General features: G+C 40.5%; 1 protein-coding gene across 1 annotated transcript in view; it reads left to right on the top strand.

Moving 5' to 3' along the window:
* The window catches only part of LOC112117076 (growth factor receptor-bound protein 10), a 193,279-nt gene extending 182,263 nt beyond the window's left edge, over window positions 1-11,016 (top strand). Inside the window, exons 12-17 of the mRNA XM_026654111.1 lie at window positions 1,651-1,728; window positions 2,940-3,056; window positions 3,899-3,965; window positions 5,241-5,328; window positions 8,252-8,345; window positions 10,797-11,016. Coding sequence (XP_026509896.1) covers window positions 1,651-1,728; window positions 2,940-3,056; window positions 3,899-3,965; window positions 5,241-5,328; window positions 8,252-8,345; window positions 10,797-10,943 — 591 coding nt within the window. The 3' untranslated portion in view covers window positions 10,944-11,016. The remainder of the gene's footprint in view (window positions 1-1,650; window positions 1,729-2,939; window positions 3,057-3,898; window positions 3,966-5,240; window positions 5,329-8,251; window positions 8,346-10,796) is intronic.
* The last annotated feature ends 3,623 nt before the right edge of the window (window positions 11,017-14,639 follow it).

The raw sequence follows: 14,639 nt of genomic DNA, 5'->3' as shown, positions 1-14,639 counted from the left end.
GTATCCTGGACTGTACCTGAATACAAAATGTGTATCTGATTTGTGCAGATCAGGGATACTCAGACCTCAGTGGCTAAATCACACTGTTTTAATATTATGTGCTGCAAAAGAGCCACAGGAGACGCATTAAATGCTACATCTACACCAGTGATTCCTGGACTTAGGCTTGTGAGCTGCAAGTGTCTCTTTAATGACCACTAGCACAGTTCTGTCTCCAGTTACTTTTTACTGAATTTTGATCAGCTAACTGTCCAGGCATGGAATAAATTGAAGCCTTTATTTAAGATTAAAAGCCATGTGGAAGGCATGGTCAAATACTGATTCTCAAATAAGAACATGTATTATTATAGTCTATCATATTTTTCTACAGTCGTAACTACACATGAATGTAACCTTTGTCATGCATGATGAGTAACATAGTTATAGTTCAATGTCTCCTTTTTGTATGTGAGATTGAAGTACAGTACCACTGTTACTTCCTGTTGAAATAACTTAATTATGTACATTTAGATACAGTAACACTAACGTTAAAGTCAAAACTGAACTGGAAAGCTTAAAATCAGTATGTTTATTCCCAAAAGAATCCAAATGTATAATATCTATTTTTTTATTTTCTGTGATCTCTAAAGGGTATTTTGGTGGGAGGAGGTAGAAGAATACTACTGCCAGCTCCTCTCCCCTCAATTCTGTGAGAACTTCAATTATCAGAGGCATACTTCCATTCCAGCTCAGCCTCGCTCATTCCACACATAAAATTGCATCATGCCCCCTGTGCAGTTTGGAACTATGTAGGCACAAAGCCAGTAGAACATTTGCAACCTCTTAAGAGAACTCATTACATAGGTTCATGCACTAAGTATGCTCTAAAAATCCCTGTAAGTTAGACAAATCATAGCAAGACCACTGAAAGCCACATATGGACCTATGGTATATCTCCCTGCCAAATTTTTAATCTCTTAACACCAACCACAGAAGGCTTAGAGCTATTATTTTTAAGTCCCATTATTAAAAAAGGGGTGGCAGGGGAGATGAAAGTGTGCATTCTCTCTTCCCAAATAACTGAATCAATTAATCAATTTCACTCAACTGTTAAAAATAATTTGCTCTGAGTGATGAATCTGCCAACTTTCACCCTCAAAAGTTTTGAGTAGCTGAAAGTGATCTTTTTAGAATTGAATCAGTTGTACAAACTTTACAGGCATCAGTGTGTTCTCTGCCTAAAATTATAGCAAAATCCGCTTTGACTGGGGAATCCAAGGGATCAGCAAAAACTGACTGTGGGCTTCTCTCTAAAAGATGAATAACACTGTAGTGGGAGCCTTTGAGCTATTCTGAAGTGGTGGCTGATGAACAGGAGTTGCTAAGCAGAGCTGATCTGCATGTGCATATGTATGGTTCATATTTGGGTGTGTGGATAAAGCTATTCATGGGTATTTAGTTTATATATGTGGAGGTGATAGCCTTGTGATAAACTTACCATGCACGTTTGGCTGCCTCTTCTGCCCCGTGCTCATTATTACGTAATCTAGTTTGCCCGAGGACTATTTCTAATACCGAAGTAAGCATACAGTATCCGCTCCAATGCGAGTGGCATTACAATAGTTGCTATAAAGAGATGCAGTTGAATGTTTCTTTTCCTTCCATCTACAGTATGGAATGCTACTGTACCAGAACTACAGAATTCCCCAGCAGAGAAAGACCGTGCTTCCCCACTTCTCCACTCCAGTTGTAAGTACTGAAGTTACTTTTAAATAGATTGCCAGTCCTCCATCCTTGTGTAACAGTTTTGCAGTGGCTTACGTGATAATTCATACTTCTCTGAATTAGAAAGCTTTGCACTGTTCAATGGTGTTCATGAAATGTCTTCCCAGATGAGACTCTATTCCTTTATTAATACACCCAAGCATCCTATTTGTTTTAACTGCTGCTGTGCACTGAGCAGAAGCCACCAATGAGCCTATCCACAACAATCCCCAAAAGAGGGTCCTACAATTTTTAGGGTCTGCTCCTGCGTGCATAGAAATGGACTTAAATGGAAATAAGCTTTAGCCCTCAAAGTCCATAAGTACAAACTTCAATTATGTTTGCCTGTATGCAAGGTAAACATCACCGTCAATAATGATGCTCAATCTCCAAACACTTCCAAATCCATCTGGAGTTTTTTCCCCCCAAAACAAATTGAGTTACTTCTTATTCCTAACTGCAGTTGCATGAATGTGACTGGTTGTTAGGAGCCTTGTCCAGGAGCAGTTTTTATTAATTCCACAAGTAAAAAGGGAATGTGAGAAAGTACCTGCTCCATTTTCCCTCTTTTTGATAGCTGTATTTTAGGATTCATATTTTGTACATGCCTCTTTTCTCTGTACAAGTGAATTCCCCGTAAGTCAAAGTAACTGAAAGAGGAAAGAGTTTTTGTACTTTCACTGCTTTGTACTATGCCTGTGTGTTTGTTTTTTTTTGTTTTGTTTTTTTTGTTGTTGTTGGGTTTTTTAATTAGAAACATATATATCTGATTCTTTGATCATGTATACTTCCCGGGGCAGCTTGGTGACAGTGCTGTGCTCCAGAAAGTATTAGAGTTACAGTCCAAAGTCAGCGCCCTCATTCTCCTGGCTGTAAGAAGAGCAGCACCTCATCTGTCTGGTGGGAGCAGTGGAGTTAGCTCACTATGAAAGGAGCTAGAACATGGGGGTTTTGTGGGGTAGGGGAAAAGATGGGCAGTTTTGGCACCCAGCCTTTTTGGGGACAACATTAAAACAAATTCCATATAATGATAGTACTGTGAATTTCTTAGAATCAAGGATTTAAACTGGTTTGTATTTTCTATACCATTAACTGCAAAAGAATATTCTTGAAATCAACGAAAGATCTGGAAGCAAAACTGTTTTCTTAAATTGTAACTTTCCTGGGTTTTGAAACAAGTGAAAATTCCTTTTCAGAGAAGTGTATCTGAAAACTCACTAGTAGCAATGGATTTTTCGGGACAAATAGGAAGAGTTATTGAAAATCCTGCTGAAGCACAGAGTGCCGCTTTGGAAGAAGGCCATGCTTGGAGGGTAATGATCTTCTCTTCGTATTTAACAAGTGCCCATTGAGAGCTGGAACACGCAGTGCGCTATGAAGCTAATGCAGTGATGGTCACAGTATAGCTTAGCACGGACTTGAAACATTCACGCTGCAAGCATGCAGATATGAAAGAGTCAATTTCCATCTTGAGTGTAACTGTCACATTCACAACAACCTTCTACCACTGCTTCTCTGTCCCCCTAGTGTCCAGAGGAAGGTTGAGGGGGAAAGCAGACCCACCAGAACTTTACTGCCAGTTTGCAAAGCCAGTCTCTGAGGAGGAATATGTCAAATTAAATGCTTCCCCACATGGAAGAGGCTGGGGCTGTGACTAATGGCTTGCTCCCAGTAAGTTTAACTGCAGAATATACAAGAGGCAGGACCTCTTGGAATGAAAACTGATGTAACTTGTTTATAGTGTCATGTGGACAGACAGCTGCAGTACAAGTTTTCCCACACACTCGTCCGCTAGGGAATAGAAGTTATTACCTGAAGCACTAGTAGGTGCTCGCTGTATGGGAGACAGACTCATCTTGCTTCATTGAATACATAGTGTGTTGACTGGGCAGAAGCATATTGATAGGTCTTTTTTTTTCCTTTCTACATGTTGAGTTTTCGTTAATTAAGACCCAGCTTCTATTTTAAGTCAACAGAAGTGGGCCTCTGCTTGTAGACTAGCCCCCCTCCCCTCAGAGCTGCATTTCTCTTTCTCTTCATTGCATTAAACTTCCCTGCCCCAGTTTCTTGTATATTAAATCTGTACTGCACGTCTTCTAATTCTCTCAAGTCAAGGTTTCAGACTGGATTTAATGCTAACTAATTTCTTCTGCAGAAACGCAGCACAAGAATGAACATCTTAGGTAGCCAGAGTCCACTCCATCCTTCCACACTGAGCACAGGTAAATTTGTATTACATAGTAGCAGAGACCTTTTTGGGACAAAGCAAATTAATGTTTAATGTAGAAATGGAGCCCAAAGCTGTGAAAATCAGATCCTGATTTCAGACACCCTAAAAGTTTTAAATTTTAAGGTGAAATTCTGTTCTATCGCTAATGACAGGATAAGTAAAAATTTAATGCAATGTAAAAGCCAGCAAGTGTAAACATTTTTAAGTCAGGAGACTAAGAATTAGTCTTCCATAGGAGGACGGACTTCTCCTTTTAAAGGGGCACTCAAATTTGATTACAATTCTAAATTTTGCAATCTAAATTTTATACAAATCTAGACCCATAAATATTTGCACAGTTTGGATCAAATCCAACAGTCAGATACTTCTTCTTTCAGCATGATCAATGCCTGTATTATACTGTTATGCTCTGTAAATAGTAACAAATAGGATTTTAAAATTACATCATCGTTAATTATTACTATACAAACAAAAAATTGGTTGCTCATAAACATGACTATTTTTTTCAAGTTGAATGTCTTGTTAAGATTGTAATCTTAATGATGCACTAGTATCTTGCATTTAATCTCCTTGGGTTTTTAAAGGGGAAGTTCATACTCCTTAATGTTGGCTTTATATAAGATTTAAAGTTTTTACTTCATTCATATAGGTGAGGGTGCAGGATGAGGGGAGTTTTCACCTTTGTTACTATTGTTCAAACATATTACAATGCTAAAACTTTAGCAGATGCCCTCTGTCTCATATGGAATAACTTTTCAATTAGGAATACATTTTAAAGTATTTTAAAATCCCATATAGAGGACTAGGTATCTTTGTCTAGTCACTTCTAAATTTGTGGTATCTTTAATTTGGAAGGATGAAAGGGAGGTGTTTTTCATTCTATAACTCAAATGGCTGAAGGTGTTAAACTTTCCTTGCCTGGTCTCAATGTGGATGTGATATATCAAGAAGTTTTACCTCCAGGGAGAATTTTTTTCAGGAATTTGTGGAACTCGGTGCTATAACAAAATTGCATATGTTGTATCTATAAACAATAAAATACCTTGATTTAAAGCACATGCAAATGGTATCTCAGGTCTGTCATTGGACACCTCAGACTTTACTGGAATCTTTGAAGAGATTTCAGTCTTTAACAAATCTTCAATACCTTCAACAATATACACATTTCTTTTAAAAGTTTTGATACATAATTTTCTAGATATAAATACTTATTATACATCTTGATGCTATTAACCATTTCCCCCTTCTCTCCCCCATCCCTGCTCAGTTATCCATAGGACACAGCACTGGTTTCATGGCAGGATCTCTAGGGAAGAGTCCCACAGGATTATTAAACAGCAAGGGCTTGTGGATGGGTAAGTATTTATTATTATCCCTCAGTATCATAGAGATTTTTTTAAAAACAAATAGTCTTTACAATGTACAGGATCTTTATGCAGAAAAAGGAGAAAGCAACTGTCTAAAATTTCACTCCCTGAGCCACCAATTTCACCCCCTGACCATGAACAAAGACTGTAGGTTTGGATAGTCAGGAGTTGGTTAAACCCTCTGCAGTACTCCAGCATTGTAAGTGCTCAAAAGTACTCATTCTCCCTTGACTTTCCTTAAAATTCTCTGTGCCTAAGAGTGCTGTTTTCTGGAGGTCACTCATCATGATGTCTTGTTCCCGTAACGTGTCTTTGAGCTGTTCATTCATACCTTCTGGGGGTCACTCCAAGTGCTCCAGTGATCACTGAAATTGACCATGTACTAGTTTTTCATAATCATTCCACTTCGTGGCAAAGTTCTTCATGCTTCACCATCTTCTGTTCATGTTCCTTTTCTATGTTCTGTCTGCTGGTATGGCAACATCAGTTAACAAAGTCTTGTTGGTTGTCTTTTCTACAACAACTATGTCCGCTGTGTTTGCCTGCACCGTTCGGTCTGTGACAATTGTCCGGTCCCATAAAATCTTAGCCTCTTTCATTCTCTAGAGCAGGGGTAGGGAACCTCCAGCCTGCATGCCGGATCCAGCCCCCTGCTTAATTTCATCTGGACCGTGGCAAGTCTTCACCCCGCAGGCCGGAAGCCCTGAGCCTCAGTGCCCTCTACGGGGCTGGAGCCGTGACCGCCGGCTTGCCCCACTGCGGGGGAAGCTAGAGTGCCAAGCCGGTCGGTCAGCTGTCCCTGCAGCCCTGGCTAGGCGCAGCGGCGATCAGGAAAGCTCTGAGTCCACGTGTGCCTACCCCCACCCTCAGGCGCTGCCCCTACAGCTCCCATTGGCCGGGAACCATGGCCAATGGGAGCTGCGGGGGGTGGCGCCTGCAGACGCACCGCTGGCAGCACACACCACACAGAGCCGCCTGGCCACATTGTGGCCACTTCTGGGAGTGGTGCGGGGCCAGGATGGGAGGGATCCTGCCTTAGCCCACTGCACTGCCGACTGGGAGCTGCCTGAGGTAAGCGGCGCCCGGTCGGAGCCCGGAACCCTCACCCCCTCCTGCACTCCTACCCCCGGCCCGAGTCCTGAGCCCCCTCCCGTACCCCAACCCACTCCCAGAGAATGCACACCCACCCCGAATCCACTGCCCAAGATCGGAACCCCTTCCTGCACCGTGACTCCCTCCCAGAGCCTGCAGCCCCCACCCTGAGCTCCCTGCCCCAGCCATGAGCCCCCTCCTGCACCCCTGCCCCATACCTGAGCGCGCTCCCGCACTCCAAACCCTCAGCCCGGAGCCCCCTCCCTCACCCTGAGCCCCTCATTTCTGGCACCACCCCGGAGCCTACCTTCTGTTCAAGTGAATCTACTCACCATGGAAGCTAGGTTAGGATTCATTTGTGGTGGGGCAGCTAATGGTGGCTCAGGTCCTCAGGGTGCCATATTGCCCAGATACCTCGGGCTCTACGTTACAGGGATTTAGGAATGTAATGCTTCCCTGCTAGTCACATTCTTGACCAAAGCACCATACAGTGTTACCATAAGGAAAGAGGTGAAGGTCTTTTTTATAGCTCAAATATGTCCCAGAAAGTCAAGAGTATGCTCAGCTGATGTTTCTGGCACTTGTTCGTCTCTTCTTCAAGCATCAGGGCTGTACAGGGGTCCTGTTATAGAAGTATTATCGACTCTCAGCTCCATAGATACAATCATAATCCAAGGAGAGAGGAGTACTCTGACATGAGTGTTTTTCAGCAGTGGCGTAACTCCCTTGCCTGCAGAAATGCAATGAACAGATGGGACAGTGATCACTGCAGTGCAGGTGTATGGCGCTGAAGTTTATTTCAGCGGTCACAAGAAGCTAGAATGTGTTCTTTTTGTCCCTGGAACTCTAGACAGTTCTTGCAGCTCAACCCTGGAAAACATTGCTCCTGGCATACTGGTTACTTAGAAGGCCTGCCCAGAAATACACTTGACTTCCTCACAAGCTGAGTGGCAACTGTCACGTTTCGAGTGTATTACCTAAGGTGTTCTCTCATTTCCTTTTGTATGAAGAAGTTTTCCTTTTGTCTACTTCGTGGGGAATGCTAAATGAAGAAGAATTCTTGGAGTAGATGCCTAAAGTTTTGGAGCTCTTTTCTCCTCCAAGTACACAATTCACCATTTGGCTGGGTTGGCTGGCTACCTAATTTGAGGGTCACATGAAAGAAATGGGGGTCACATTAGAAATGACATCAATGAAGTACACTAATGCAATGTGACTGTAAACCTTTGCAGCCACCCCCGCCTCCCAGAGTACATTTTCAGCTAATTTTACGGAGGAAAAATGCTCTTACGGGTGCTTGCATATGTTCTCCACCTCTTTGTAGCATGGAAACTGCAAATGTGTAGTCACTGTTAAGAGAGTTCTTTGCATTGTTTCTGAGTAATTATACCTGTTCATCTAAAAGCTACTGCTATCACAGTGCCATTTGTCTTGCTAGCATAGGATACTGGAGAAGAGAGGTAGTTTCTTCATCTCTTTTTGTCTCCAAATCATCCTATAGGAGCCCAAACAAGAATATTTTCTTCATGAGCTTAGTTATTGGCAATGGAAAGCCCAATTACAGAGCCAGCAAACCCCATAGAGTATGTAGGTGAAGTAACATAATCACATTTCTTTTGCCCTGTCTCTGCTTGTTGCTAGCGTTGCATGAACCTGGGTTGGTAAGAACTCGAAGAGAGCAAATTACTATGTAAGAAATTGCCCTTTAACACCACTGAAGGAGGAGGAGAAAGAGAGTACAAAATGACAAAAGATCTGATTTTAGAGCAAATGAGTCACATTATTCAAGTTTGTACTAAAAGAAAATGGTCTTTCCTAGGCTGTTTCTCCTCCGGGACAGCCAGAGTAATCCAAAGGCATTTGTGCTTACACTGTGTCATCATCAAAAAATCAAGCATTTCCAAATCTTACCGGTAAGTGTTGACCAAATAGTTTTCTCATTCTATTTGTTCTTCATAAAACCTTTGTCAGTGTATATAGAGGACTATTTATGGACATAAATTACTAGTGCAATAAAATATAATGACAGTGTTCAGAAACAGAACTCTCTTTTGGCATTTTTCAGTCTGTCTAAAAATATCCTTTTGGTCATCGCTTTGCCTGCTAGCATAAACATCAGAATCAAGGCATAGAACGGATGCAAAGAACTATGATCTCTACAGCTGATTAAAACCACAAGAATTGGTTACCTTTATCTCCATTGCACTCTTTTGATGGCAAGAAGGCTAATACTAGAATATTTGTGGAAAGGGATTTTTGTTTCTTTTTTTGCTTTTATGATTACCTGAGGAATTAGGGGCCTGAATTTGTAAGTTAAAACCGAAGTTTCTCAAAAAATAAATGCCCTCTAGCCAAAAGACATTCTAAACCCTTGAATGAGACTAGCATATCTACACAATCAGCCTAAAATGTTTAGATCAAATGATTATCAAGTCGCTCTTAACCTACAGGACCCTAGTATTCTTCTCTGGCCTTGGCTACACTTGCACGTTATACCGCAATAAAGCCTCTCAGAGCGCTCTACCTTACTCCCCGTCCACACTGGCAAGACATGTATAGTGCTCTGACTCCCTGGCTGGAGCGCTACTGGTACTCCACCTCCCCGAGAGGATTAACAGCTGTTGCATATTGGGTGAGACGCTTCAGTGCCAGTGTAAACGAGAAGTAACGTTACAACCGTCCCATAATCCCCTTAACTGAAGTGGCCTCTCTTGTCTTTGTTGTGAACTCGAAGTGCCCTTTCAAAGCTCCGTTTCGGAGTGCCGGCTGCTTATCTGGTCTGAGGAAAAAAACAAACAGCTAATGTTTGCTTTGAGTGAGTGAGAGAGAGGCGGGGGGGAGTGGTCTGAACTTACAAGACAGCATGCTGGCACACTCTCAGCACCCCAAAACCCACTCTGTCTCCCCCCACACTCCCTGTCACACTCCACCCCACCCCACCCCCATTTGAAAAGCATGTTGCAGCCACTTGAACGCTAGGATAGTTGCCCATAATGCACTGCTCCCAATGCAGCTGCAAGTGCTGCAAATGTGGCCACACCAGTGCACTTTCAGCTCTTCGTGTGGACAGACTGGAGCGCTTTCCGTAGTGCGCTTTCCGAAGGCTGGTTTAACTTAAAGCGCTCTACAGCTGCAAGTGTAGCCAAGCCCTGTGTCTCCCAAATACAGTAATCAGCTAACAATTATTTGAGTAGGGCTTTTGCATTTTACTTAATGGAGAGGCGGACAGTTGACTGAAAACCTGTAGAGAATTTATCACACCTTTCAAGACCCCTGGCCATCCACTCTCATAAGAACTTTTCTAGCTGGGATTAAGGAACGTTTCTTTCAGTGGAGTTGTGGGTGCTTAGCACCTGTGGCAGTTGGACCATTAGTAGTTGTTTGAGCCCTCAGAAACTGAGGCACCAAAAGCCCATCAACACTTCTTTGACAGTGTTTGAGTCACGGATGGAAATGCAGAACTTGTTTCCTGGTATCTGGGGTTCTTCTGGAAGGTCTGGTTTAGTTTAGTACAGCAAAATATGTGCTTTTAAGAGATGTTTCCCAGCTGGAGTCTACACTGTGAACTGAAGGTGTAATTTCCAGATCGAGGAGACATACTCGCACTATTTCTGATCAAACTAGTGTGTTAACAGGAGAAGTGTAGCTGCTGGGGGGAAGAGAGGAACTAGCTTCCCTGAGTGTGTACCTGAATATGTACTCATGGTGACCTGAGCAGTTGTTGGGGCAAGCCACCCTGAGTATATGCCAATGAAAGACCATAGGTGCGTACTTGGGCTGCTAGTTCCTCACACTGCCATGGCTATATGTCTGTTTTTAGCTCTCTAGCTCAGAGCTAGTGCAGGTATGTCTCTGAACTGGAGGTGTAATTTCCAACTTGAGAAGTGTAGACATACTCTAAGGTGGTGGAAAGTGCCAGGAAACTCTGTGAATGTTTGGTCTCTGCAGTCATTCGGTTACAATTCCACACCTCTCCAGTGAGTGAAAAAAACAAATAAAAGCCCTACCTCAATACTTGTTGTAAGCTGGTTAGGACTTTTACTGGAGCTGTTTGTGCAGGCGAAGCAGGAACTTGGTACTTATGAATCTCTAAGGACACTTCAGGCTATGGGGGCAAATTACCTTAGATGAGACTGGTATAGTGACAGTGACTTTAAGAACAATATTTCTATTTTGAGACCTATTAAGTTTTTAACTTAACCAAAATGGATAAGGGGTTTTGTGCATCACAGGCTCCTAAATGACAAGCTGTAATTTGTGCTTATTTTTTCTTACATGAGATCATACCTAGAATCTTAACTTATTGCCATACTTGGGTATTCTAATATGCTGCCTAATTTGGAAAGGACTTCTTATTTCCCTAGTGTGAGGATGATGGACAGATATTTTTCAGCCTCGATGATGGGAATACCAAATTCTCTGACCTAATTCAGCTTGTTGAATTCTACCAACTAAACAAAGGAGTCTTGCCCTGCAAACTCAAACACCACTGCATCCGAGTGGCCTTATGACCTTCCATCTGACACTCACTGAAGACTGGATTTGCTGGAAGACTGGATTTGCTAGAAGAACAATTGTAAGAGAATGTTGACGCTGGGGAATTGGCAGATGTGTAAGTTGGTTTAAAAATATGCACCTTGGGACTCTGAAAGGGATGGATTCAACTGGTGCCAACAGACCAAGATTTACTGGTTTGTCCAACACCTAAGAGTGAGTGCTGCTGAGTGTCCCAGCATCCCAAAAATTTGGCGGGAGGGTATGTAAAATCATAATCAAATCTTGAAACAAAACTGGAATCTATCTTGGCTGGGCCACTTAACAGAAACAAGTGATGAAGAGAAATCTTTGAAAAGAACTCTTGCCCTGGGATAATCTTGACAATTAAGACTAGTGTGTTAACTTTTTGTATTGATCACTTTTTTTTTTTTTGCACTCCTATTTGTTTCGGATATTGTATGCAGCCTATATTAGGAGCTAATGTGGCTTTTAAATTCATGCAAGAGTTGGGTATTAATCTAAACCCTAAAATGTATGAAATGCTTCAGCCTAAAAGGATCTAGAAGAAAACCCAGAAGAGTGTGTGTGCGTGTGTCACAAAACATCTCTGGATACCTGAGGTTCTCTCCTCTTTGAAGAAGCAGTGTGAATACAATTCTAAAAGAACATACCGCCATATGTACTCTTAAAACTGTTAACTTTTAGCATAATGGCTGTAGTATGTTTGTGGCATATTAGTGGTACCCAGTCATGCAAAGACTGTATTAGTCAGACTCTATGCACAAATGTTTGAACCTTTTTTACTTACTGATGGTGGTGGTTTGGGTTTTTCAGCCTGTTGATTTTGTTGAGGAAATTTACTATTCCTAAATGAAATTGTATGACCACACTTGGATTTGGAACCAGCTGTTTTTGTGTGGGGAAAAGTACTTACACTGATAGTCTACTTATTATGACAAAAGATCAGTGTTTTTAGCTTTATATCTCCTTGAATTTTCAGACTGTTTCAAAGAGCTGTCTTTCCAGATAGTCTACTTACAGTAACAATGATATGTAGCAAAGCTCTTTTAGGGTATAGGGCTTTAAAAGAACTTGTACCCCTTTTGCTTTTGGTAGGGTCATGAAAGTTTACATGATGAGGAACGTGCAAACTGGGTTTGGAAATCCATTTAACTATGACTGGCATTTTTTAATTTACTGCTGGCAACATCCATTTGACAACTGGTATTTGTGACAGACACAATAATGCATACCAGTATCTATTGTAAACTAGTATATATCCTGCCTTAGTGCTGGTTCATCATCAGAGCTACATTATTGTTAATATTTAAATCAATTATTTAATGTTTACACAATAACACTTTCCCTTCTGTTGATAAACCAGTATTGAAGCTAGGTAAGTACAAGTTGAATGCTCTCATTGGACTGCCGTACTGCATATATCACTGTCACTCTTTTAGCAAGATAGTCAATAGGTACAGGAGGTACTATTGAATTAACTTTATTTTCAAATACTCCACACAGTTTATACATAGCAAGAAGTGTTTCACCCTGGTAACTTTCAGAATACTGTGGTGAGCAGAACTGTTTTCTCTTAAGACAGTAAATGATTTATACCAGCTAGTCTATGGTGATCTCACCCTAATTAATATTTGTCACAGGGTTTGCTGAAATCCTAGCCACCTGAAAGGATAAAGAAGGAAGAACAATTCTGTACCTTTAGGTCTTCATGTAGTGTTGAGAATAGTTTAAGACAAAAACTATAACCTGCCCGAGTCATCCATATCAGCTGTAACTATGTCAATGGTATAGAAACACTGTATTTTAGTTTACAGAACACATTCTAGTATTTTTTTTCCATGTAATGTCTACATATAAAAATGAAGAAACTTGATTTAGTTTGTAGTGAAAACTTCTGGATTTTTAACTGTACATACTGAATTGAGTGTTCCTGCTTTTTAGTCAGTTAAAATGTATTTTAAAACCTTGAAATTAAGCTAACTTAAGTCTCAGACTTCACTCTGCATGCTTCTATTTGGCCCCTCTGAAGTGGGAAAAAAAATTGTATTGATTACATTCTTATATTCACCAATTTCAGTAAGACCATTTATGCTGTAGTTTTAAGGTTTTTTGTTTTTTTTTCTGTTTACATAGTTTAGTCTCATCCATTTTTCCAATAGGCAGTTAGCATTTGCAGTGTTTCATATTTATAAAACTTGCATTTTATTTAATTTGAGAATGAAAGTTTGACTATGAATCATGATTTTGTATGTAGATGGTTGACTTAGTATTTTGTACCTTTCCCAGCTAACGTGAACTGTTTTGAGAAAGTGACCACTTTCCAAGTGGCAGAAATCTTACTTGAGCAGATCACTGGTGTTTTTGTTTTGTTTTGTTTTGTTTTTTTTCTTTCTGCTGGAAAATAGTCAGTACCACCTTAAACTTTTCCAGCCGGTTCAGCTGGCTGCCAGCTTAGAATACCAAGGACTGAAGGACATTTGACTCTTATTTTTGTATTTAAATGACATGAATGTAAAGGGGATGCTCAGGGTTGTTTTGGAGCCTGTTGAATTTTTATCTTTTTTTGCCTGTGATTTTTATTTTCTAAATAAATACTTCATGTAGCAATCTTGAATATGTCGAGAAGGAAAATGCCAAACCATTTTGGTAATAAAGTTACTAGTTAAGTTATGTTACAATAGGTGTTAAAGTACAGAAACATTTTATTTGTTAATTACTCTTGAAGAAACACGTGCCTCAGTTTAGATGTTTTGTCTTATCTTTTCTGCACTAAATACCTGACAGTCTGACCAATCAATGCACCTTTCCAGTGGCGAGACTTGCTTATTGTAAATTATATTGTCACAATGCAAGATTTTAGTAACTGTAAAATGGAATAAAGTTAAAAGTTTTCAGGGAATGCAAAAGGTATTAACTTAAGAGACAAAACCTTTATTCAATATGCTTTGCTTCATACTGTAAATAGCTTTTTGGCTTGTGAACATAATTGTAATCTTTCAGGTATTTTTGTACAAATAAGGGACTGATATTCTGTTTCTTGTAATTAGAAATAAACATTAATACAGTGCTATTCATTTTATATTTGGAATTAATGTCCTTTTTTTGCGGCTACAGTATGTTAATCACTGTTGACTTGATACTAAACTATTTTGGGTGGATTGCTATATGTTAAAGATCTCTTTAAGAATACTCAAAGGAAAATGCAACAGAGGGTCCTGTGGCACCTTTAAGACTAACAGAAGTATTGGGAGCATAAGCTTTCGTGGGTAAGAACCTCACTTCTTCAGACGCAAGACAAAGGAAAATGGAATCCTACGAGACTTTTTGCTACTGGCTGTTGGGCCTAATGATTATTGATAGGACAGTTTGCCATAGAGTTTCCACATTGGATAGCAATTCATTTAAACTAACCTCACTGTGTCTTCCTTTCACAAATACAGCGGGCATCTCGGGGTAATTTAAATCCAACTCCTTATTACAGTTTTGATCGCGAGTTAACGTGTCTTGTTCAGGTCCATTCATCTTCTCTGGCTTGTCCCCTGCTAATTGCTTAAAGGATTTTTGACAATCCCCTAAATTGCTGGTCCTTTCTTCAGTACTTGCGTTATTTTGTTTATAAACATATTCTCCTCTCAGACAGTTTTATGGTGCCCACTTCTACATGATGTTTGTTTTATACATCTCGATTA

This window comes from Terrapene carolina, unplaced genomic scaffold, assembly GCF_002925995.2.
Source record: "Terrapene carolina triunguis isolate 2854851 unplaced genomic scaffold, T_m_triunguis-2.0 Scaffold180, whole genome shotgun sequence".
NCBI lineage: Eukaryota > Metazoa > Chordata > Testudines > Emydidae > Terrapene > Terrapene triunguis.
Note: the sequence above shows the minus strand (reverse complement) of the source record. Positions and strands in the feature narration are given on the sequence as shown.